The 26,257-nt window shown below is 46.3% G+C and overlaps 1 protein-coding gene across 2 annotated transcripts; it reads right to left on the reverse strand.

Annotated features, from left to right (window-relative positions):
* On the reverse strand, window positions 1-25,943 carry mtss1la (MTSS I-BAR domain containing 2a). 2 transcript variants are annotated; one of them, XM_061076951.1, is made up of 14 exons: window positions 25,624-25,942; window positions 22,678-22,739; window positions 22,477-22,550; window positions 11,638-11,722; window positions 10,999-11,090; window positions 10,824-10,898; window positions 7,938-8,095; window positions 7,745-7,852; window positions 6,770-6,867; window positions 3,935-4,067; window positions 3,153-3,227; window positions 2,242-2,409; window positions 1,911-2,079; window positions 1-1,419 (listed from the first exon to the last, which is right to left on the reverse strand). In XM_061076951.1, exons 1-14 carry the CDS (start codon window positions 25,690-25,692, stop codon window positions 608-610), a joined length of 2,178 nt encoding a protein of 725 aa, XP_060932934.1. In that variant the 5' UTR covers window positions 25,693-25,942; the 3' UTR covers window positions 1-607. The 2 variants fall into 2 exon arrangements, with proteins under 2 accessions (XP_060932934.1, XP_060932935.1); XM_061076952.1 differs by lacking the exon at window positions 3,153-3,227 and having other exon boundaries at window positions 25,624-25,943.
* Window positions 25,944-26,257: the final 314 nt, after the last annotated feature.

The raw sequence follows: 26,257 nt of genomic DNA on the forward strand, positions 1-26,257 counted from the left end.
TTAACAATAAAAAGCCTGTTTAATTGCAGAATATATTGACAGTACAGTACAGCAATAAAAACTCTGCCATATTGCTCCTATTTTACATGACTTACACAGCTGCTGTTCAGCTTATGAAACAAAACAGTAATACGGTACTTGTACAGTAATGATGAGAAACACAACACACACAGACGGGCTCACACAGACAGGTCGCCGTGGTCAGAGAAACGCACAATATTATAATAATCATAAGAGCAAGAACAAGGACACACAGCGTTCAAACCCGTGACGTCTCGGCCACTGGGTCCAAGGGGACAGACGGGGATCGAACTACCGGTCACACAGGGAGCAGAGACGCACAGCCACACAGAAAAACAACAGAAGAATAAAAACCAAAAAATATGGATTACTTTGTACGTACACGATACATACATGACATAAAATGAAATGACTTGACATAGTTGGTGGTCACTCATCACGTCAGTCAACTGGCCTTCATTCACCACATGTTACATCCTCCTTGTGCCTCAGTTCATGTATTACATGAGCGCTGTTGCATTTTACTACAAAGCTTCAGTTTAGTCAGATAAGGACACAGCTGCTTCACAGCCTTCCTCTCCTCCCGCTACCGCAGGATCCTGGGGCCCGACCTGTCGTCAGTCACCGTCTTGCGGAGCCTCACTCCGCGGCGTATCGACACCAGCACGTCCAAGTCCTCCTGGGTCACGGAGGACAGATCCTGGGGCGCGTGCTGAGCCGCCCCCCCCAGCAGCGAGCTGGGGAAGGGGAACTGACCCTCACCGAGGGCGTGGGCGCTCGCTGCCAGCTCCCCTATCTTCTCCACCAGGCTGTGGCGGTTGGCAGCGAGCAGAGGGTCCTCCTCGGCACAGTGGGCGGCCATGCCAGCAGCCTGCTGGGCATAGACAGTCCTGTCCCCCCCTCCCCCTCCTCCTCCCAAGCCCCAAGTTGTGTCAGGGAGGCTCATCCGCTTTGGAGAAGCCCTCATGTAGTCGTGAGCAGAGAGGTCATCACCGTACAGGAACTCCTCGCTGCCCGTCCCATGCAGTGACGGGCTCCCATACCCCGGAGAGTCTGGTACTGTGGGGGTTTTAACCGGCACGATGGGGGGCCGAATGGGAATGGGGCCGGATGTGGACGGCGTGCGTCTCACGCCGGTTTTGGAGGATGGTGTCCGGCGAATCGTGGCTGTCCCCGAGGTGATGACTCCCGAGCCGCTCCCCCCAGCTCCATTGGGGGTCCCCTGCAGGGTCTTACCTGCCGGCAGACCGGCCGTGCTGGCAGGTCTCTTGGTCTGGATCATGCGTCGGTAGCTCTGAGCAATGTTACTGTGGCGTGGGATGGTGGAGGACTTGTCAAAGTCTGCCTGCCCTTCGCTGTCAGCATCCCCATTGAGTGAGTAGCACTCATAATCTGAACCTGGAAGAGAGTGAGTGTCACAGTGAGTCATGAGCATCTATTTTTTACATCCAATGATAAAAAAATACTGACACCGACAAGGCTGGGAAGAGTTACTGAGCGGCTGCTTCCTTACAATATAATGTACAGCAAATCAAAATGGCAGAAAAGGCAATTACTACGTTGGAAAACACACAGGGAGCTAGCTGTACGTGTGAAGGTAACGTCTGAATCAGGTGAACCGTTCATTAAACAGACGATGTGTGAATACAGCAGGTGAATGTCCAGAGAATTCACAGCCAGTGAGTGGGAGTGTGAAACTCATTTGCCTGAACTAAAGAGAATTTCCAGTAGGTGAGAACACGTCTCACATAGACGATGATTGGTTTACGTTCTATGTGTAAAAGGGCGACTTGGTACAATGTCTGGAGATCACGTGTGGAAATGACTTATTAAGGGCTCGTCTGGACATTTTTATTATAAAACTAAAATAATGTCTCCTGGGTGTTTACCTTGTGAGGGGATGGTGTCCTCGGAGCAGGACGGGGTGTTGGTCTGAGTGCTGTAGCCGCTCGAGTACTGCAGAGAGTCACGGCTGCTCTTCTGCTGCTGCTCCATACTCAGGCCTCTGGTCAGGACCATCGCTAGAGAGCTGGCTGCTGGAGAGAGGGGCTCGCCATGCTGAAGCACACACACACACACACTCATGGTTACAGATACAGACAGGTAGGAAATACATAAAGATGAGTACATTTACATATCCTACTCACCACACCACGTTTCCCAGGGCACATCAATTTATATACTGACATTTAAATGTTTTCTCCCCGGGGACCTTCTTACCTTGCTGGCTGGGCCGAGTCGACCTCGGTGTGAATCATCTGGTTGCATCCCAGAATACCCATGTGGACCGGGCGAAGCCTCCAGGTCTCTCATCTTCTCCACAGACTCCCTCCTACGCTGCAGAGTGCTGGCCAGCGACGGCTCGCAGGAACTCAGTTTGGCCCAGTCCTGCAGCGGCATAGGGAACAATGAGTCCAGGTCTCCAACCGGAGCATGTCCAGCAGTTTTGCCATCCAACTCTCGTAACTGTCGGCTAACACGGACGCTACTGGTTTGGCTCATGAACTGGTTAGGTGCTCGGAAAGGTGTGGGCTTACTACAGTGGGCTTGGTAGGTGTTGTTAAATGATAGAGCTGCTTCAGTTCAGCACATCTTTCCGAGGAAAGAGGATGAAACCGAGCTTGATGAGCAACAGCAACATGGGTGTTTGTGAGCTTAATTTAAGTAATGTGCATGAGGGCCATAAAACACAAGAAGCAAACAAGCAACACAGTTTTAAAAAAGAGTGGAAAGAAATTAAAAAAGTAAAATTGCAAATGAAGACAAACCTTCCAGTTAGGAACCTTTGATGTGGGAGAGGGTGTGTTGGATCCAGGGGAGTGATTAAATGTGGGGGACGCAGGAAGTATGACAGAGAGAGGCCTGATGGTGCCAGTGTGAGAGAAAGCAGGGCGGAAGGTACCGAAGGATGAGCATGAGCCAAACTGCGGAACGGACAGACAAGTGTGAGTCAGAGTGCTCAACATCCACCAAACAGTCCAGGAGCAACCGCACTGCGGCTGTCAAGTACAGGATCAGGCCGAGCCCACGGGTCTCTTCAAACTACACAACAAGGGGTGAAATGCAGCGTACAACTCTGCTAATGTTTTCCAATAAAGCAAGTGGGTTGATGAGATACATGCAGCACTAACCGCCGTAGGAGAGTTGCACTCGCTGACAGACTGGCAGGTTTCTGAAGCCTCAGAGGAGGCTGAGCTTGTTGATTTCTGGGAAACGGGAGATGGAGGAAAAAACAGTGGAGGGGGAAGAGGAAATGGAGAAAGAGAGAGAGAGAGAGAGAGATAGAGGAATGTGTGTGAGATGAGAGATGCAGAGGAACGGGTTGAGTCGGGGTGTTGCTGACTTGTTTTCTCTCTCTCTCTCTCTCTCTCTCTCTCTCTGAGGGGATCTATAAGACCGTAGCCCAGGTTCCAAAATAAAGCAGCATTTCAGATCGTGTTTTCCCCGAAACAGAACACTGCGTATGTTGGCGTGCTGCCAAGTGTGATGCGCACACTGTAATCTGCTCTGACCGCGAGAGTCGGAGTAACTTTATCAAACCAGTGGGACAGAACTTCCACATCCGCAGCTGATAAGACTCTACTGCAGCACAACACGCAGGACTCTGTCTGGGTTCGACTCTCCGGCTCTTATTGTAACTGCGGCTTTATCTCTGAAATGCAAAAAGACGCAAATCCCGACAGATTGAAGATGCCAGATGGAAAAAAAAGAGGCCCTGTTGTTAAAAAGATTAGAATTATTGTAAATCTACTTCGACAAGAATAAGTGGAGTTGTTGATGTGTCCTCTTCCCGCTGCAGTTTTTCCCCTCTGCAGCTTACACGTCTGCATTTCCTGGTTTTCCGATGCGATAAAAAGACCTTATTTCCCCCTGACCAAAGATTAAACTTTAGTATAATGCCGGAGACGGTTACCTGGCTGGTGATATCAGACGGCATGGGCGACGGAGGCTTAGAGTGGGTGTTGGCATCCTGGGAGACAAAGCCAGAGTCGTGGGAGGACACACTGCTGAGCCGATGGGCTCCTGCAGAGGGCATCTGGAGGAGGCTGTTGACAGGAAACCACATCAGTATACACCCCAACATACAGCGTGCGTATAAACAAGAAAAGGTTGTGATCACGATCCCAGCAGCGATTTCCCTTCCTTTTTATCTGTTTCTTTTCCGAGGGTTTACGTGTAGGCTGGGGCAGGAAAACAGGAAAAGCCGGATGAAAAATTGATCACAAACGCAGTGAACATGAAGCCGGGGTGATGTGAAAAAATTCGAAATGATGCCATTCTTCTAATTTTGCTGCATCAAAGAGCATTAAAAAGTTATCCCCTCCTTTGATTCTCCTTTCTCCCCCTGAACTTTAACACCTGTATCCGTGTTTTCCCTTGTCGTGATTCGTCATTCTCACTCAGCGTCGTCTCTTTGTCACCCACGCTTTTCTTTTTTTAAATGTGCAACTTGTGCTTTTCACCTCCTCCCCCCCACCCCCACCCCCTGCTTTCCCTCTGGAATGCATCTGAAGCAACCTTTTCTCCTTAATCACTGTCTTCTATACGATTAAGGAGAATTCCAAATTAGATAAGACAAATGAAACAGGATGAACCTCTTGAACATCACCCTCCTGAGAGAGCTTGTTTTTCTTCTATCCCACCATCAATACCCTTTTTTTTTTTTTTTTAGCATATCTCTGTTGTAATGGGAAAAAAAAATCTTAAAAAAAATCCTTTATCCACAATTGAATCTCGTTTCTTCACATGCAGATAAAAACCAGTGACCTTCAGTTTCGGCAGCCGAGCTCCCACTCTGAAGTTTCTCCAAATTCTTTTAAAAAGCTGACATTTGGGGGATATAAGCTTTTTTTTATGGACTCTCCTTATTTCAACTTAAAATAAGTTCACACTAGCTGCGATTTACAACTTAAAGCTGCATTAAAAGAGTGAGTCAAACACCGAACTCTAAAAATAGGCTGCAGTGGTAATTGGCAGAAACATCAGGAGGGTTTTGTTACAGCGACACAAAAGGCAAGGCGATGATTTCCGATGACAACATTTGATATTCCTCTCGCACAGTGTTGGGGAGTAACGGAATACATGTAACGGCGTTACGTATTTAGAATACAAATTATGAGTAACTGTATTCCGTTACAGTTACAAATTAAATAGATGGTATTCAGAATACAGTTACATTGTTGAAATCAGTGGATTACATGACGGTACTTCTCTGTTTCACGAGTTTATTCACTCTCTCGTAAATCCACCGGAGGCAAAGCCCCCAGGAAGCAGCTGGAGACCGGGGCTGCCGTAAGAGCGCCCGGCCCCCGGCGGCGTGAAGAAGCCTCACCGCGACCGGCTCGGGACCGTTTCAGGCCCGGGACCGAGGCTCTGAGAGAGTTCCGTCGCTACCAGAAATCTACGGAGCTGCTGATCCGCAAGCTGCCCTTCCAGCGCCTGGTGAGAGAAGACCGACCTGCGCTCCCAGAGCTCCGCTGTCATGGCTCTGCAGGAGGCCAGCGAGGCACGCCGGGTTCACACCGGACGCTGAAGCGCCGGGCAGCGCTTATAATATCACCCGTTGACCAAGTAGTATAAAAGCATATGTTCACTTGTTGCTCCAACATTAACTGCAACAGCGTCCCAATTTAATGTCATCCATCTTCAAGAACTTCTCCGCTGTTTGCTCCGTTCAATGTCGGGTGTCGAGGGTAAATTACGTATTCTCCACTCAAGCCAATGGGGAGGCCCCCCCCTCTCTTTTTATCTTTATGACTGCTTGTGTGTCTGTATGGAGGGGCAGAGGGGGGCATGTAATAATGTGATTGGTAATATTGGTAAAATTAAAACTCCAGGACAACAGAAGGGGAATTTAAACTATGGGATCCATACTTTATCATTTATATCATATAAAATATGTCATCAATATCGTTTAAAATCATTTTTCCGTGTGTTTCCTGGAGCGATACGGTCGCGTCAAGCGCAAACAAAAATAGACTCGACGCCGAAACGATCGCTGCACGACGCGAGGCAGCCTTGCTGTGGCGCTGCACTTCAGCCTCCGTTGGGACCGGCACAGAGGTGGGAGTGGATGGGAGCCGGACATCCAGCTGGCCCGCCGCATCGGCGGAGAGAGAGTTTAAACTGCTGCTGCTCCACTGACTATAACAACGCCGCAATCATACACTTAAAAAAATGCAATACAAACCGGAAGTATTCCAAGTATTCAGAATACGTTACTCAGATTAGTTAATGTAATGGAATACGTTACAGATTACATTTTTGGGCATGTATTCTGTATTCTGTAACGAAATACATTTTGAAAGTATCCTTCCCAACACTGCTCTCGCAGTTCTTATTTTCTTGTTTCTTGGCCTGGAATCTACTTCTGACCCACATTTTAATGAATAAATTGCTCAACCGTCGCCTCATAAGGCCTCATGAATATGTGGATTCTGGTTCTCGTGCAGGCTCGTGGCTTTCAGGCTGGGATGTTTCACAGCTTTGGATCTAATCTGCCTGTAAGAAGCTTGGGAACTGTAAATCTGCTCCAAGCAAGAGCTGAGAAGCTGGAGAAGATGCGGAGCGTAACCGCACGTCGACTGTCACTGCTGGGTCGGCTGGGGGGGGGGGGGGGGCGCATGCTCTTGTATTCATGACAAACTTTTAATATTTCATTCAATGCTATTGTGTGAGAAATGACACTGCAAATGCTAAACAGAGAGCAAAGAGAGATAAGGTGCGAATATGTCGGATAGAACAGTACCTGCACATGCTGCTCTTCCTGGAGTTAGCGCTGCTGGGGGAGGAGGGGGGGGTCTGGTACGACCAGCTGTAGTCTGAGCCCTTCAGGTCCCGGATCACCTGCGACAACACGAAACCAAACGGTGAGGAAACAATGGCAACAGCAGCCAGAGATTTAACTGCTCTAACACAAGATACAGAAAAACGTCTAATCAAATCCATTATTGTTGTGGTAACATTTGAGGAAAGAGAGTAAAAGATGCATAGTCACATGACAACACAACAACACATCTCTAATAAGAACATAAGATGATCACATTTAATCCCTTCTACTTCTAATACTGCACAACTCTCTGGTGTTTTTATTTAATTGGTATTTTTGCGTCTGTGCTCTGCTGCTGTGACACATTAACGTCCCCCTGGAGATGAGCAAAGTCATTTATTTATCTAGAAACTGCATCAGATAACTGGGAAATGGCAGCGATGCATCTGACTGTAATTTAAAAGTTAAACGATATTTCACTTTTTGTTTTTTTTTTAATTTCAAATGTCATTAAAAGACAAAACCAACAGTCTGTAAATCTCTTCCCGCTTCAAGCCCATTTTCTCCAGCTGAAAATACATAAATCTTTACAGACAGATCACAAACAATTACTTTTGTTTGTAGCAAAGACTGAACAACTTCTTAAAAACAGCTGTGCGATGCAAATATTACTCAAGCATCAGTCAAAAGCAGCTTTTTGATTTTAGATTTGTAAAATTTGATTTAAGTTAAATCAGGTCTTTAGGCACAGAAAACATTTGTTTGTTGGATCAATTGATTGTTCATCCTTTTCAAGATTATAATGACAAAATCATAGGATAATAAAAGTATAATATATCGCCAGACTTTCCATTTAATAGAAATGCAAAAAAACAAGCTTTGATTAAGATCCAAATAACCTGAGCAGCTCTGAGAAACAAATGTGTTGGCATCATTTCAAGCTCCACCCCTCACCTGCTCACTGGCCGGCGGCAGCTTGTGTGGGTCTTCAGTCAAACCAGTGAGATCGTCCACTATGGGCTGTAAGTGTGTGATCTCTCCCAGCATGGCGATCTCCACCGTCTGGAGCAAGGAAACAGGATGGAGTGAATTAAACCGCCCCGTGTTTTTACTCTTTACTCTCTGCTGTGCAAAGAGAGCAACTCACCACCACAGACTGCAGCAGGGTGATGAAGGAACAGTAACGGCTTCTCTCCTCCAGCAGCGCTCTGCGCACCGCCTGCTTCTCCGTCTCCTCCATCAGCAGGTACAGGTCACTCACGTCCTGCATGGCACTGTCCAGCTGGGGGCGCAGGTTGCCTCGGCCTGGGAGGAGGCGAAGCAAGGAGGAGGAGGAGAAGGAGGAGGAGAAGGAGGAGGAGGAGGAGGAGGAGGGGAAAGTTGGAATGGAGGGAGATAATGGATGTGTACACAGAAGAGGGAGGAGGTACAAAAAAATGGAGATGATTAGAACACATGGTGATAAATTGCTCGTGTACTAACGGTCAACGCACTGACAAACATTCGGATGGTTCATGGGAATGAGGGGACGCGAGTTGATGCAAAGCAACTGGTGGTGACTGCTGAAATGAATGCGATGCCACAGTGACACGGGATGATGGATGATAGACGGCAAAAGAAAGCAGGATGAAGATGAAGATGAAAATGAGCAATGAGAGGCCAAATTCTTTGCTTGAGAAAAGACACGCTGCCAGATAAATGTTTTTTTTTTACCCTGAAGTGTAATAGCATCTGCAGTGCCTCAGCATTTTTGGTTAAAATCTCAAAGAGTGCAATCACTGTCGGTCCATCCGTCTCTCACATATTTATCTATCTAATATCCACAAGTCTGTCCTTCTACACATCTAACTACCTAGCGTTTATCTATCCATTTTATATCTATCCACTGAATATCTATCTACCTTATATCTATTCATCTTACATCTATCCATCTATCCATCTGACATCTGGATATCTTCTACATCTGATACCTATATATACACATCTTATGTCTATCTACCTTATATCTATCCAACTTACATCTATCTTCAATCTGTCTTCCATCTATCCATTTATCCATCTATCATCTATCTATCTTACATGTATCTATCTATCTATCTATCTTTCTATCTTCTACCACTGATACCTATCTATACATCTTATATCTACCTATCTTATATCTATCCATTTTATATCTATCCACTGAATATCTATCTACCTTATATCTATTCATCTTACATCTATCCATTGGACATCTGACTATCTTCTACATCTGATACCTATATATACATCTTATGTCTATCTACCTTATATCTATCCAACTTACATCTATCTTCAATCTGTCTTCCATCTATCCAACTATCCATTTATCCATTTATCATCTATCTATCTTACATGTATCCATCTATCTATCTTACATGTATCCATCTATCTATCTATCTATCTATCTATCTATCTATCTATCTATCTATCTATCTATCTATCTATCTATCTATCTATCTATCTATCCATCTATCCATCTATCCATCTATCCATCTATCCATCTATCCATCTATCCATCTATCTATCTATCTATCTATCTATCTATCTATCTATCTATCTATCTATCTTCTACCTCTGATACCTATCTACCTATCCATCTGTCTGTCCGACCCACAACACTGCAACATCTGTCTCACAACCGTGTGTGTGTCGAACACTCCATCATTATAATTGGCTGATCTTTCAGCGTACCTGAGGTTTAATGGGCCACAAATTAAACACACAGAGCCTCTGAGGATCTGACAACCTGCCACTTAATAGGTTCTTAAAAACAGAAGTTTAAGTCTGTGCTGAGACACTTAGTCATCATCCCGGAGCCAAATGTCAGCTTGTGACAAGATGATTTTACTCACAGGGATGAGAGATTGTCTCACTGATGGAACGCCAAAGGAACTGAATTGGCAGTTTCTTACTATATTCAAAAGGCATTTATCAAATTAAAAAATGAACAGGTCGGGCGAACACTGTCATATCTCTGGAATAGATCAGAGTCAATTTTACGAGTGAAATCAAAGACTTTTAATCAAGATGGACGATATGACTGTTTCGCCAATGTGAAGCCAAAAAGTGTCTCGATCTATGCTGGCAGCAGCATAGATTGGATGAGGCATGGGCATTTTGGCTAAATTTCTAGGAAGTGGGACGATTGGGAGACCTGTGTCCACCTTAACATACAGTCTATAAGTAAGACCCGTGTTTTTCCTGCTGTGACCTGGTCCCGTTCTCTTACTCCTGTGTCGTGTTTATTCTTTATTGTTACGAATTTGGGGAAAATCATTCGTAAGATTGCATTACGACTGCATTGCTTGAGGTTTGGATTAAAATGGCGTTTATCCACTTTCTTGCCGTTAGGTGAACACATCACTCTCTTGTCTGCTTATATATAGTTTGCATCTGTACCTTACCGGCATGAAAGTGGCATCAATCTTTTTATGTGATTTCTATTATTATATTTTCTTTAACCACAAATGCTAAGACAGCGCAGGGTTTTCTTTGACTGGCAGTTTCGCCTGAAGATGGTTATGATACTTTTGAAATGATCTTTTCATTGAAAAGTTCTCATTCAGGGTTAAGTTTGGCCAACATACCCAGAAGCTCTGCAGCCAGGGGGGGAATAGAGGAGGGGTTGCAGGGACAGGCAAGAGGAGGAGAGACAGGAGAACAGGCAGTGTTAGCTCCATGAAATCAGGACACATTGCATAAGAGTGGCCAAGGCCACGGGTGAAATTTCACCATGAAAATAGCAGTTTGATTACAACCAGCTGAAGGGGTTGACTCAAGCACAGCCAGGAAAGAAGAATATTTCTTTGGCTTATTAGGTAGAAGAGAATAAATCATCCAAAAGCTGTGGAGGAGAATCTGAAACCGTGCCAGGCATTTTGATTTGAGGTGTCATTTTCAGCTCCGCACTCTAGATGGCACCAGTTCAGTCTGAAACGTTGGTACAGCAGCCAAGCAGAAACCAGTGGAGTTTCACAACAGGTCCTTTGGTCAACAGGTGCGTTTTTCTCACCTTTTCTTGCTTTTTTCTGGAGCTTGATGGTGTCCAACGACTTCCTTTTAATCTCCTGACGAGAGCGCTTGTATTCTGCAGAGAACAAGGCAAAGCCCGAGCTGTGTCACCTTCTCTCCAATATGCACATTACTCAAAAAGAGAATCATATCACTGGTGCTTGCTGGGTGTTCACCTTTGGCGTGGTCTTTGTCCAGCTGATTTGCCGTCTTCTTCCATTCCTCTAATCTGTCCTGAAGCGGAGTAACCAGACCTTCCATAAGAGCACTGCAGCCACAGGGACAACAAACACAGATTAATGACACACGTAGAAACTCAGCCACACAAATTACCAAGTATCGGAGTGTGTATATAAGTGCAGTATATATGTATGTATATCTACTGTATCTGTTTAAATATATGTATGCAAGTATAAACAGTGGTGGAGGAAGTACTCAATCATTTTACCTGAGGAAAAGTACTCTTTAATCACTTGAATTAAAATAAGTGAGTACTTGCTTTTAAATATACCTAAAGTATTAAAAGTAAAAGTACATTTGCTGAATTATGTGGTGGAGTTAAAAGATAAAATCACTCAAGTGTATCAAAGGTGCATATGTACTTAAGTAAAGTAACTAAGTACAAGTACTTTGTTACATCCCACCACTGAATAGGGATAGATATAGTAGTGTAGTACACATGTACATTTATGCAATCATTTATTAACATAGCTGTGATCATCTTTGTCTCTTTCTTCAATAGGCTGCTGTGTGTTTTTCTGTGTTCTGGTTTGAATCTCATTGACCTTTGTGATAAATTAAAAAAAAAAACTTACTTGGTGAAATGGCGCAATTTTCCCTCGATGCTGCGGTGTCGCATACACATCCTCGTCAGGGCGGAGCCAATGTCCCTGGTGGCACCTTGAGAAAGACAAACAGAAAAATGAAGAGTAAAGCATTGCACATGATAGAAATGCCCCTTGGCCTGGAAAGATCCGACATTTCAGAGAGAGGAGGAAAACCATCACAAAACCATTTTGAAAGGTCTAATTCTCCTCTGTCAAATGGATTTATCAGGCGTTTCCTGCTGCCGCCACTAGGTGGACACGACCAGGCTGTAGAAACCGAGAGCAGAGCCCGTAAATGTCATATTTGTCTGTGAAACTACACGTGACGCACGAATGGAAACTAAACTCCTACACCACGTCCTTCCCTGTGCATTTCCCCCTCTGGCACTTCATTACGTGCAGGATTCTGGCCACCGGCTCGTGTGACTTGCTTACTGTACTTTTCCTCTCGGTTGAAGTGTAATTAAAATGGGGTCTTAAGCTCCTAAGGCCCAGGCTGCTCCACTGTCTTACTGATGGTTAGCAGCCTGGTGTAATACATGGCAGCGCTGATCCTGTTGCAATCTGGGCCACATAGGGCTAATCTGAGGGTCTCTCACTACAGACACACATGCACACACACACAGACACACACAGACACTCAAAGGGAAAGAGAGGGGACATCTCTCAGCGGTAGGCCTCTCACAGACACATGAATTTGAGAGATTTTTGGAGTGTATGTGCATAGGTTTGTGTGTCTGTCTGTCTGTGTGTGTGTGTGTGTGTGTGTACAGGTGGTGCAATTTACCAACCCCCAATGCCCACCCCACCCCACCCCCTCCTATAGCACCCTTTCCAATGTTCTCATCCCCTCTATCCCGGAGGAAAAAGGAGGGAACCCTGTAAGGGGATATCCCTCTATTCTTCCATGCCGGCTCTGCCTTTCCTGTTCTCTCTGTTTCCTAAACACCATTCATGCAGGGTGGACAGAGAGAGAGAGAGAGAGGGAGAGAGCGAGAGAGAGAGAAACTGGCTCTGACATGCACAGCAAAAATAAGCTGCAAAAAAAAAAAAAAAAAAGCGATTAGCCAGGATAAAAACAGAAAAAAACTTGACTCGCACAGCAGCTCTGAAATCAGACACTTTGTTAGGAATGCTTCAGATGGTTGTGAGCTGAGAACTTTGCTTTCGTTCCTGCGATCACATAAAGAAACTAGGTTACGGTCTCCAGTCGATGTCACGTCACACACTCCAGCACTCGGCTGTCGACTTCACTGACTGTTTCCCTGGTTCAAAGACCCTCAGCTGCAGACCTGGATGCCATCTCACAGAGATCAGGCAGATGTGGACTAACCCCGGTGTGTTTGTGTGTCTGGGAGAGAGACAGAGAGGAAGGGAAGGTCGCCCTCTGTCTGCATCGCTTTTCAGGGTGACAGGTCAGAGGTGAAAAGTCGGGAAGTGATTGAAGTAACACGTGGAACCTATACGCCCAGCTCCTCCTATAAATAGCCAAAGAAGTGTCCAACTTTAAGGGAGGAATGACTCCGAAGAATGTTCACAGCAACTGACTTGGACATTTGTTTTCTCACATTCAGACCTACTGGATAATTTCAGGAGATTCTCATTGCGTGTCTGAAAGAAGCAGTAGAGACACACACGTAGGACACGTGTCCTCAGGTTACGCCTCTCTCCACTTCTCTGAATAGCAATGCAGGATGCGTGCACAGCTGCAAATCAGCTTTTGCAGAGGGAACAAGCAGGATGGAGGGAGACAGGAGAGAGAGAGAGTAATGTGGGCCCTTTTATCTCTCTAACAGACTTTCCCAATGTCGCCGTCTTAGCCCTTAACCACCCCCCTCCCCCCCCCGGTCCCATCCACACCTGCCAATTTCCCTCCCGTCTCGCCCTCTCCTCCTTCCCCTCCCGGAGGGGGATCAGCTGACAGCTACATCCTGGGGAGGTCCAGCGGCTTCCTGCCAGTGTCCACGAGCCCTGCTGGCCTCTGGCCTCGACCGGACGGACAGGGACGCAGCGCTTCACTCCCACAGCACCCGGCAGGCACACAGGCATGTGACGAACACACACAGGCTGGGAGGACAAGTTTCTCTCCCTCCTCTCCTTTATTTCATTTCATATTTATCTTAACTTTGAACAGAGATCCATTCTCTGTTGCTCTTTAAGGTGATATTGTTTTTTTTAAGGGTTATTTCAGTTTGGGGTACATTTTTGATTTGTGATACTGGGCTGTATAAATACAAATTTTGCCAACTCCATCCCTCCCTTAAAAATCTACTGATACTTGACCTTATAGCGATTTGGATCCTGACTAAACATGGGTAGGAACTGGGAAAGTGATTATTTAGCAGACCTGGACCCCTGGGGCTTCAGGGGGAGCAGGGCTGACCTCATAGCAGACACCCACACGTGCATGAATGAAGCAAAACACAGACCAGGATGAGAGGGAGCCATTATGCAACCCAGTCGTATATCTTAGGACACGTAACTGGGACCAACGGAGTAGCACGGTAATGTGTGGTTGATTAAAACAGCATTGCTCTCATGCAGATGGCGCCTGACTCAACATATATTCAGAACACGCATAGAAATTGAAGCCAGATCTGCTGCGTATGTCTCCGGGTACATGGGAATTTCAGGGAGAAGGTCAAGCCTCTGCTGACGGGTTTTGGTGGGAACCCTAAGCTCCAGTATCCCGCACCAACGCAGTGTGGTCCAAGTGTTTAGTGAGTGGTTCCATCCAGAGATCTGGTTCTGATTAACTCTCCTGATTCCTTGGGGAAGGAGGAGCATTTTAATAGGCCTGCTTTATAGGGAACTCTCCTGCCGGGAGCCGGGAGCCAGGAGCCGGGAGCCAAACTGCCACGGGCCTCTACCCTGATGTCTCCAACACTGAAGCTTAGCTCGACTATCTCTCTCTTCCAGCATCTACACATTCAGCTCAGACTTAATTTGCACTACCGAGCTGGAGTGAGATTCTTCTGCCTCTGGAGTCGACTGGTTTTCCAGCTGAAGCCGTTCTCCTGGGTGCTCCCTCTCTCTCGGCTTCCTGTGTCAATAAAGCATGTTTATATGGGACAAGCGAAAAAGGTACAGAACATCCTCAAGGTTTCACTTCCAGGAATATGAATTCCCTGTTTTTTCTGACACTCTCTCATACAGGGAGTTGAGCTGGGAAATTCCGTCGCTGGCACCTCAGCCGCGGAGCTGACTGCGGCTGGCACAGACAGTTAAGCCTCCTGCCTTTTGCCCTCCCTCAACCCTTTTAAGTGTGAACTGGCAGGGACACAGCGGAGGCCGGTGACGGATGAAAAGGGGCCTCTGGGTGAGAGGGGAGGATGAAAGAGGGTACACACTGCCGAGGTGCGGCCTGGTACTGGTCGGTCAGGGGGCAGAGGAAGTGCGAGCTGGCTGCTGCAGGTGGAGCAGGCGCTGCCAAAGACCAGATCCCACACTTTAGGGTGGAGAAGTTAATTTGTCTACAGAGCACAATAAGGGACGAGAGTGTCTGGGGAAAAGGTTTTCATACAACATCAAAGGACCATTAAATTCAACAACCTTATATTTACCACTGGAAATGGCTTTTACAGAGATTCAGTACGAAAGACTTTAAATCTTCTGTTCAGCTGATACTGGGTATACTTGCATATACTGTATATGTTATAGTTTTTTGTGAAATTGTTTTAATCATTCAGAACTTTTACAAAACCCTCTTTCTCTAAATATCTGAAAAGTATATAAATCTGTGCAGTGAAAAAGTATTGAAAGACACTGAAACTGTTAAAGTATAACACTGCAAAACACATTAATAGAGTGAAACCAGTGAGGACACGTTCTTCAGCATTAGGCTAATAAATCAATGGGAAGAATGTTTTTCAGCTGTTAAAGGCGGAGCAGAGAACATTAGAGTTCCATTAATGGGATTCTTCGTAAATATATATTTCCATTAGGCTGCAATTATTGATTATTTGCATCATTTATTATCCCTCAATTGTTTTACAGATGTTTGTTTCTTCAAGAAGAAAATAGAGTAAACGACCACAACTACAACGCAATTTCCCAAAGTGATGTCGTCACGTTGCACTTTCTGTCTGAAACCAAACATTATATATTTTACAATGTTTTGCAAACTTTCCCATATGTGAAGTCTGAAATGTCCTGTGAATGTGAGGGTGGTTCTGAGTGAAGGTGTGTGTGTGTCTGCAGCAGCAGTTATCAAAACAGCACTCGGGCCCTTTGTGTCACTTCCTTACAATGTCTCTCCTTACCAGAAAACAATAGTAATGAAAGGCAGAGGAAACAGCCTCAAGATCAATTGTTTCATTCATTCACACACACGCACACACACACACACACACACACTCATCCCATTGTTGTCTGGCCAAACAGTATACGCAGCAAGTTTCACCTCTCAACCAGTAACACATACACTCGTAAAAAGCTCCCAGTGTGATGTGGTGGGAACGTGTTCTGGAGCGCATTAGGACAAGACTGGAGGAGGAGCAGGAGAACAAGGAGGAAGTTGGACTTTTCTGCTGGAGGAGCTTCCTGTTGAGGGACATAAACGCTGCTAAAAATAAACGGCGCCCCTTGTCCAGATGTGCTGTTCATTGAAGATGAAAAAAAAAAGGCGGGGGGGGGGGATGCAGAGAGAGAGAGAAAACAAGAGAAACATAACTGAGAGGGAAGCGGAGAAGTAATGTATCATGCAATTAATGGGAAGAACAGCAGAACCTCGGGGACTTTCTCCACCTGCAGCTCAGGGAAACGACCACAGATCCATCCAAGCACGAAAAGATGAAAAAAAAGAAAACATCGCAGCAACAGTGATTGATTCAGTAATAAATATAGAGACATCAGGAGATGACATATCTCCCCTGGAAAGCCTTCTATGGAAACTAAATAAATGGGGGACAAACAGCCAGACATTGTGATCACTATATCCCCTGCATTATAATCCGGGTGGGGGGGATAAAAAGCCTTTAGGCCGGTTGACTCAGATAAGGTTGTCCTGCTCTCCACTCTTTGCAGTAAGGTTGCCTCTATCTGAGCTGACAGTGCACTTCCCGCTCCTTTGTTCAGCCAAAGTTAACGCTGCACTGCTCATTTGCAAACAATCCTCCAAACAATGCTGACACCACCACTACTGCTGCTGGTAGTGCTGGAGCTGCTGCTGCTGCTGCTGCTGCTGCTCACACAGAACTTAATGAGCTCCATCTCCACCTGTAGTCTCTGGGCCGTGTGCTTTTTAACAATGAATTTATTATGAGACGGCTGAATTAAAAAAAACTGCTAAACTCTCAGAACAATGAGATTTGTCTGTGACCTTCATTTGGGTTCAGAACTAGTTTTACATTATTATTATTATTATTACATTTCATTTAGCTGACGCTTTTATCCAAAGTGACTTACAATAAGTGCATTCAACCCCGAGGGTACAGATCCAGAACAACAAGAATCAAGACAGTACAATTTCTTCGAAATAAAGCAAAACTACAAAGTGCTATAAGTAAGTGCCATTTTAGTGCTACCAAAGTGTTAGTTTCAAAAAGTTGTTAGTATATATATAGATATTTATATATTTTATATCTCTCTCTCTATTTTTATTTTATTCAAGGTACAGTCGGAAGAGGTGTGTTTTTAGTTTTCGGCGGAAGATGTGTAAACTTTCTGATGTCCGGACGTCGATTGTGAGCTCATTCCACCATTTGGATTTGAATTACAAAAAACTGCTAAACTCTCAGAACAATGAGATTTGTCTGTGACCTTCATTTGGGTTCTGAACTAGTTCAACTCAACTTTAAAACTTCAAACTTCAAACTCAATCCTGTGTTTTTAATACTCATTAGTTCTGACACAGTGTCTCATATATAGAGCTGCAGTGAAAAAGTATTAAATACATATACTCAACCCTAATAAGACACTGCTGAAGAAAACTTGTGCCCCCAGCAGACCCGGGAAAGATCTCTTAATTAAATTTAGACGAGTCTGTAATCATGCTAACAGCTCGAGGCTGTAATTAGCACATGGATGCTTCGAGTTAAATGCTAACATCTCAATTCATGTCAGTGGTGGCTTGTAATGAACTACATTTACTGTAGTTCATTACATCCTTTCATGCATCTCTTCGTTTTGCTTTTGCTCCATTGCATTTATCAGCAAAAGTTTGTCTAATGAACAAGTGTTCGTTAATGAGTTAACTTAGTATTAGCATTTGCTTATAAGCGATCCATCAAATAGTTGCTGAGATATTTCTCCGATAACCAAGAACTGAAACCTCACAGGGACGTCTGGGGGAAACGTCAGTGGAGCAATAAAGTCAGGAACAATGCATCCTCTGGGGATCATGAATGTTTGGACTGAAGTGGTGAACGCACTAACTGTATCCAGCAGACGATATACAGCCCTTTAAAAATAGTGAGGTTGCCATCAAACACGGTTCTCAGTAAATGTTTTCCAACTGTTCCAACCTTATAAAAATATGTTTGTGTCCTTTTCATTCTCTGTGTTAAACGTTACATTCCTCTATCAGGCTCTCTCTCTCCCTCTCTCTCTCTGTAGTTCCCCTCCTCTCTCCAGCTCCCGTCCACGCTGACTTGTTGTTCAGGATACAGTAAAGCCGAACACAGTGTTCCACTCAAGTCTCATGGCTGTCTACTTATTCACTCCTCAGAGTAAGAGTTGCGCTGAGGCCAAAATATTTGTTTTCACTCTCATCTGTTCTTCACATCATTGTTCTGGCCACTTCACCCTTCACTTTTTGTACGTAGTCATTAGAATAGCTGGAAAACATTCATTTGTGGCCGGACCGCGTTGAGTTCTGAGGCTGAAAATGAGACGGAGCAATGTGATGGGAAGCTTTCAGCTCAGTCTGACAGACAAGGTAGACGGCTCGGAGAAATAAAATCCTCCTGTGGATACTTAACGTGACCTCGTGGCTGGATATCGTGAAATACCAACCTGCACGTGAATGTCCACAACCTAGAGCCCTTAATCTCATTTTATAGAGTCAAACCCCCACAAGATGTAGATCTAGGCCTACATCAGGCTGGAACATGACATTACACTGCTTGATGGATGTCAGCGCCGGTCACATGGGCACACTCTCATTATTTGACATGTCTGTAAAAATAGCTGTGCTGCTGGGATGGTGCGGCGGACAGTAATCCCCTGATCTCGGCCCTGCGCTAGGCCACGGCCGCATGTCGTCCATGCCAGGCTGTCCAGATGGCTGCTAGGGATATCGCTCCCATCTGCCAACCCAGAGAAGCACAGCGGCCAAGCAGATTACTGCTTCACTGACACACTGATCTACTAGCATACCTCAATGCCTCCACTGAGTTATAGACTAAATGAGTAAGAAAATAAAAGACTGAGAGGCAGACAGAGGAGAGGGGGGTTTGCACTGACCCCACTGGAAGTGTGAGTAATGCTGTGGGAACTCGGCAGGCTCTGGCACACAGATGTACAGAGAGAGAGAGGTTCGGTCTGTGCTGGACACAAACTTGCAGTGCATGGCAGTCTGGCCGGTGATCCCGGAGTGTGAATTTTTAAAGCTGGGGGTGGCTGATCAGGACGGGCAGGGAAGGCCGTCTGTGTCTGTGTGTTACAGAGTGGGGCTAAGAGGATTAGCTAAACGCCTCTGCCTAGCCTGGATACCCAGAGCTGTGGAAATCCCACTGCAGCCACAACCCCCACCCGGTCCAAACCAGCCCTCGCTGCATGGCCTCACCTCTCCGAAAAAAATGTGTAGAGCCTGTATTTCATATCATAATGGAACATCAGCCCTGAACTGCCGCCCCTTTGACCTCCGTTCACTTCAACCGTGTCCAGAAATGGAAAAGATGAAGTCAACCGTCCACTAAACCACATGTCACCCGGCCTAGCAACAACAAAGCACCAAACACAGGGCTTACTATCCGGCCGATAAGTCCACCGCTCTATAATATGTCACACAACATTTTAATGTGAAACAAGAAAACTGCTCTAGACAACACACCAAAAACCATTAGGGTGACCCATCCAACAATACAAACATTCCAGAGACCTGCAGGGCCTCAAACTTAAGTCCCATGAAAGATGGGTGTTGAAACATGGAACATTTATCTTTTAAAAAAGGCCAAAATACTCCAAACACATCCATCTAATATAGACTTCGTGGTTGGCGGAGCCTTATTAAACCCAGATGCAAGTTGTCGGCTCTCGGACGCACAGACGCTCCTTTAGACACAGATCCATCAACACGGCTTGGAGAAACAGTGCTGTCGGACGCAGGGCCAAAACGCCAGGCCGCCGCCGACTCCTCCAGCTGCTCCATAAAACACAGACGCCACGGCCTTGACCATAAACTCTAAAAAAGGGGGCTACATGGGAAAGAGGGAGCCTGAACATGAACACAGAACAATGTTAGTCTGACACATGAACACGCGGGAGGGGGGGTTGTGTGAGGTGGAAGTCGAGGGGATGATCTCAGCGAGGAGACTTTAAGGACGCCCTTCCGAGGTCGAGACACCACAAGAGGCAGGACAGGAAATAATGAAATCCTCTATTCATTCACTCTGTCCTCTCTCCAAGGTTTCATCAAGGAGCCATGAATGACGGGGAATGTTGCTTTCGTTGGCAGGAAGCGTGCGTGCAGTCTGGAGAGCCATGGGGTGGGGGGGGGTGAAGGAGGTGAGTGTGTCAAAGGTAGACTGAGGGAAGCAGTAGACGAATAAGATCAAACTTCCAGCTGTGTCAGCAGCTGTAGCCCGCCCCCCCCCCCGATCACCACAGTGGAATCGGGGGCGACGGCGATGACGGCTTACAGGGCCGGCCCCCCTGTGGTGCAATCAGCCCTATAAGGCCATGCAGACGCTGAGGCAAACATGATCGCTGCAGACAGACTGGTGAAGGGAGACAGACAGACAGACAGAAGGAGGAGGAGAAACAGCCACAGAGACATAAATGATCGAGTGGAACATGTGGATGTATATATTTTAGAATAATAACTTAACATGGCAGCTGTGGGAAGGTCACCTTTGCCATTAAAATGTCTATGGAAAACTGGGGTCAAAGGCCACCAGGCCACCATGAGCCAGGCCAAGTATGTATCGACATTCCTGCTGCCAAATTAATAGCTCGGGTTTGGAGCTCGCTGAGAGACTATTGCAGCTCCCAAAGGGGAAATAGGATTTAATGTTACACTGGTTCAAAGCAGAAACAAACGCTCTTTTAAATCCTTTGAAATCCTCGTCGGAATTGAAAAAAGCACGAAGACCAAACACCAAAAGATTTTTTGGTTGTAATTTGTATCCATCATTGAAATCATTAAATAATTCAATTAATACAATTGTTTGCCCCTCTAACCTTATTTGGAGTTTGCGTTGACGTCCAATCATTGTAGACAGCCTAACCAAAACCTTATCCCCAACCAAAGCCATGACTAATCCATGACTAACTCTAACCACAATTCACATCACACCCCTAACATTAACCATCACAACCTAATACCTAACCCTAATACTAATACTAACACTAACTCATGTCTTAACCCCTAAAAAACGCCCATGAAAGTAGGTCAGAAAGTGAGGAATGGGTCAAAATGTCCTCACTACAAATGGTCCTCACAAAGTTATCTGTACACAGACAAAAAAAAGCTAAGATGATGCTATCTATAATGCTAATAGATAATAATATTCAGTTAATAGTTTAGAAGTGACAGAAAAGACAAATGCCCATCACAATATCCCCAAACCATCGATATAATAAAAACTACGTATAATATTTTTTTACTAGGTGGTTCCAGGTTTATTGAGGACCAACCAGCCTTGCCATCCTCAGAGCCACCTCCACGCCACCATTATGGCTAAAAGCCAGAAGGTTTCTGATTTACACTCATGTAAAAACCATTAATTATATGATATTTCCCTCATCCCTTGAGCCTGTGGCCTGACAACGACGTTAATCCTGAAGTTAATGTCCCTGTGAGAGCAGCAGAAGAGCGAGTGGGCGTATGAGTGACACACTTACAGGGATTTTATGCATCTATAGCAGTAAAACTCGCCCTTCTGTTCTCATCCCTCTCTCTCTCATCTTTCTCTCTGGTCCATCTATCACTCCGCTGTTTTTATACACTTCTACTGGGCAGACACACTTCTTCTTTGAAGCGCTGCCCTGCCATGCTCTGTGCCTCTGCTTTATTGAAGCCGGCTGCCTGCTGCTAGCTGCTAGCAGGTTCACCCCGGTGCTCTTTACTTCATCTCGCAGGGTTCATGTGCGCTCACATCAGGAAGCATTTAACATCACCTGATGCATCGCCATGGCAATGAACCATCACTGGAGAGGCTTATAGGAGTCAAACTGGTGGCAAAGCGTTGAAGAAATGCCTCTCTAGTTATTTTCACCAGCAGCAAGTGGTCAGTGGGGGGGGGGGTTTGCTGGTACTAACTGTTTTAAAAGCATGGCATGTGACCTGTGAGGTCAGGTGGCCGGCAGCTGTCACCCTTTGAATATCTTTGTGTGTGTGTGCGTGTGTGTGTGTGCATGTGTGCCTCTACACTCGTGTGATTGTGCATGTGCACGTGGTCAGGAGCCTTTGCACGCTCGCTTTTTTTTTGACCTACATTCTGCTCTCGGCGATCAACTCCAAAGAAATCTGTGTTAATCAGCCGCCTCTGTGGCCGGCCTGTCTGCTGCCACCAGCCGGGTGACACTCCGATCAGCAGACCTCATTAAGACCAAAGGAACAATAAGCTCCGATTTTCACCCCAAAATCCATGTAGTCAAAACAAGTGGGGCATGTTTTTCTCCTTTCTCTGTGTGTCCCCTTGAATTAATGGGAAAAAAACTTACCTCGGGAGTTGGTGGCCATGTCCGCCACCTTCTGAAAGGCATCTAGAAAGGCCACTGCTGCCAGAATTGTGGTCCTGTAGAAACACATCAACACTTAGTTCACTGCACTGTTGTAACTGCATTAAAGTAGCTGTAAATCGTCCAGGCTGTAAATAAGAATCTTTTCACGCGGGTTTAGTCTTTGTCGGGACTGTTTCTCACCTGAGTTGAGAGTGCAGTTTTGTGGCCTTGGCACTGAAGTCTTCCCACACAGGGTACGAGCTCTGATAAGAGAAGGGAAAAGACAAAAGTCAAATAAAAAAGATCTCGGCCAAGGACATTTAAGTGCACAGACAGATTTCTCTCAAACACACAGCGTATGCAAACAGATTCGAAAATACAAAATGTTCTCTCCAGCTTTTTAGAATCTGGTACAGCGTGATTATACTTCAATGTCAGCTCTTTTCGCTGTAGGTGCGTTTTCTCCCTAATTCACACTGAGTGAAATCCAAATAAACCGAGCTTTGCTTCTTAGCCCGCGGTTAGAAACAGGTCGGCGCATTAGCCCCGTGCGCTGACTTGTCTCTGACTCGTCTCTGCTGACCTTCAGCACGATTTCCCAGTAAACACTCCTGTTTCTGTTGTCCTCAGTCAACCTGCACGCCCTCCTCTCTCTCTTGTGTGTTTTGCCCGCGAGCCGGTACGTGTATTCACGTGCAATGATCTAGTTAAGCTCTTATATCATCACAAGTGTTTATGTGCACGCGGGGTCCAGGTAGGAGCGCATGCAGGTCTTTTGAAAAGTCTGGATTACATTTACCCCGGGATCATCCCACAGCGCCTTGAGCTATGAGAGCAAAAGCCAAGCCTGAAACACAGTCAAGGCCAGATCCCATTAGAGCCGGAGCCCCTGGAGAAAGGAGAGAAGGGCCGTAACCCCTCTGTGCCTCTTTGATGGAGAGGTCCCAAAACAAGCCACACATTCTGGTTATATATAGTCAGCGTGGAGTCTGGAAACAGTCCTTCACTTCTGATATAACCTCCATTCTATCAATGACAGGGTTTTACCACCCAGCCTCTCCCGCTCAGAACCAAGCCTCGGCCTTCACCAGTGATTTGTGAGGAAAGAAATCTTCGGCGTCTCGGTCTCGCTGTCTGCACTTGACTCAAACAGGTGTCTAATTAGCTTGTGTGGCCTGTGACACCCAGGGGCAAAGAGGATGTGCTGCCAAGACAGCTGAGGGAGGGGGGGGTGGGGGGTGGGGGGAGACAACATGCAGAGAAGTAGGGATGAGGAGGGTGGCACAGGAGGGGGTGGTGCGCCGATTTCTCTCTTCATCCACGCCCAGCAGCATCCAGGGAGGTGGGGAGGGATGAGAAGAGGGAAGGAAGGAAGGAAGAAGAGAAAGGCTCTTCCTCTTCCATGCCCTGTCATTCACACTAGTGGGTGAGGGATGAACTATTCTTTTTGGGAGGCTGCTAGAGGCAGAGCTGTTCCAAGGACGTTTGTAGAGGTGGAATGAAATCACATCCTGCGTTTCTCTGCGCCTCCCAAATCCATCGCTGATCTCATTCTTGATTGGTGATCTAATCCGGCAGAATCATGTTATCATCTCACCCTCCTCCTCCTCCTCCTCCTCCTCCTCCTCCTCCTCCTCCTCCTCCTCCTCCTCGTCTTTTATTTACCCTTTTCTTCCTGTAGCTTCACCAGACACTTATATAACCAACAGGTGTTGCCTGTAGCAACGCATCCGCCGAAAGGGGCAGTGTATGTGTGTGTGTGTGTGTACCATGTTGGTAATTGTACACTGTAACATTGTGCAGGGGGGGGTAAAGCTGGCCTGACAGGCTTGCGTGGCCCAGCCAGGCGTCAGGAATGAGGTCAGATGTCTGTCTCAGACAGTGGACGTGGTGGACGCTGTGCTGACTCAGGGCTTCAGCCTCATTCATCTGCGTTGCTTATCAATACACAGACTCCTGCCCCCCCCCCCCCCCTGTCTGTCTCTCTATCTCTGGCGTGAGCACAGCACAAATGGGGGATGTATATGAAATCAAACCAGGGCTGTTGATAGCTTATTCCATTGGAGCCTGAAAAACTAGGCTCCATGAATAGTCTCTCTAACGCCAGCGCTGAGCCAGCGATCAATAAGAAATCTGTCGGGTGGAAAGTGGCGAGCGCCTCTTGGCTTATTCCCTCAAATCCACACTTTGTAGAACCAGCATCTCCACGAGAGGACATGGGAGTCGCCTCCAGGCCTGATGAATGTGTTCGCACTTTCCATCTGTTGTGGAGAACAACAACAGACCACCCGGGTTCAACTTCCTTGAAGTGACCCCTCCCCCCCAACACACATAAACACTAACATGTGAGTGATGGATTGAGGGACACGTCCAGGATCTATAGGTTGAATCTGTCCTGAAAGGTGGGAAAAGCTTGTTTTCATACACACAGGATACAAGAGATGTGTGTGTGGCGAAGGGTCATAAACTGCTTGTTGGTAAAGCAGTGCTTTCCTGACTCAGGGCCAAACAACAGGAAGAACAATCAATAACCTTTCAGCCTGTTCCTGTCCAGGAGGCTGCGGTGATGGAGCCGGTCATTCGGTTTTCTGAGCATCCTTCCCTGTCGGATATTTAATGTAGAAACCCTCACTGGGCTCAAGGGTCAAATGGACAACCAGGACCTTTATACTGAGATAACTGCCAAAAAATTTTAATTATATTCCACTTTTTAATTATTATGTCTTCTTCTTGTCCCCTGATGATTTTAAGCTAAGCTATTAAGCTGATATTAGATTATAAGAATGATGAAGTTGGGTTTTGACCTCTGAACCAAACACTTAGAAGCAAAACACTGTTCAAAACTAACCAATTTCCTTTGCCTATACTTCAATAAAAGCAGGTTATTGAAGTATCACACACCCTGACACACACAGGCTGCAGTGTTAATAAGTGTAACCAGTGCCCTGACATGCAATTAACACAAAGAGAAACATGTTTCATCTCTCAATTTGTCCTGCAGCGGTGTTCCCAGTGGGGGGAGGACCCGGTGAAAGAGACAAAGGCAGTAAAAACATGCGTGTGATCAAACCACAGCACACAACCACAAAGGTCACACAAAGACACCCGGTCTACTTTAATACATTTATATGTGTGTGTGTGTGTTACCTTCATGTCGTTCACGATGGCCTGGAATAATCCACCCAGCGCTCCACACTCCTTCTCCACCGACTCCATGGTGCCAAAAAACAAACCCACCCACCCCCCAAATAAAATAAAAAGCTCTTTGAGAGAAAAGAGCAAAAACAAACAAAAAAAAGCAGGTTAAATATCCGGCTGCATGGAGATCTGCGTTCTGTGTCGCTCCTGCAAAAACCAGCGGAGCCCCGGGAGAGGATGCGAAGCCGAGTCCAGCACAGACAAAAAGAAATGTCCCTTCTGCTGCTGCTCGATGGACCCGGGGACAGGGTGGGGGGGCAGGGAGGAGAGGAGGGGGGGCACTGATCCCTCTCTTCTGCGCCTCGCTTTTACGCACTGGGATTCCTGATGGATGCGATGGAGAACCGGGTCACAGCCGGGGGGAAGCGTGGAGGGCACCGGGGCTCCTCATCATGACCAGCACCGGGGTGGAAACACGAAATAACGGAGAGCTCCCAAGGATCTGGGGAAGAGGGCAAGAGGAGGAGGAGGAGCAGAGAGAGCGAGTGTGATGAAGAGGAGGAGGAGGAGGAGGGCACCACGGGAGACGGGATCGGTCGCAGGTCCGGGACTCGGGGACGCGCTCCGGTTGTTCAGCAGCGGA

The sequence above is a fragment of the Limanda limanda genome, chromosome 8, assembly GCF_963576545.1.
Source record: "Limanda limanda chromosome 8, fLimLim1.1, whole genome shotgun sequence".
In the NCBI taxonomy this organism is placed as follows: Eukaryota; Metazoa; Chordata; class Actinopteri; order Pleuronectiformes; family Pleuronectidae; genus Limanda; species Limanda limanda.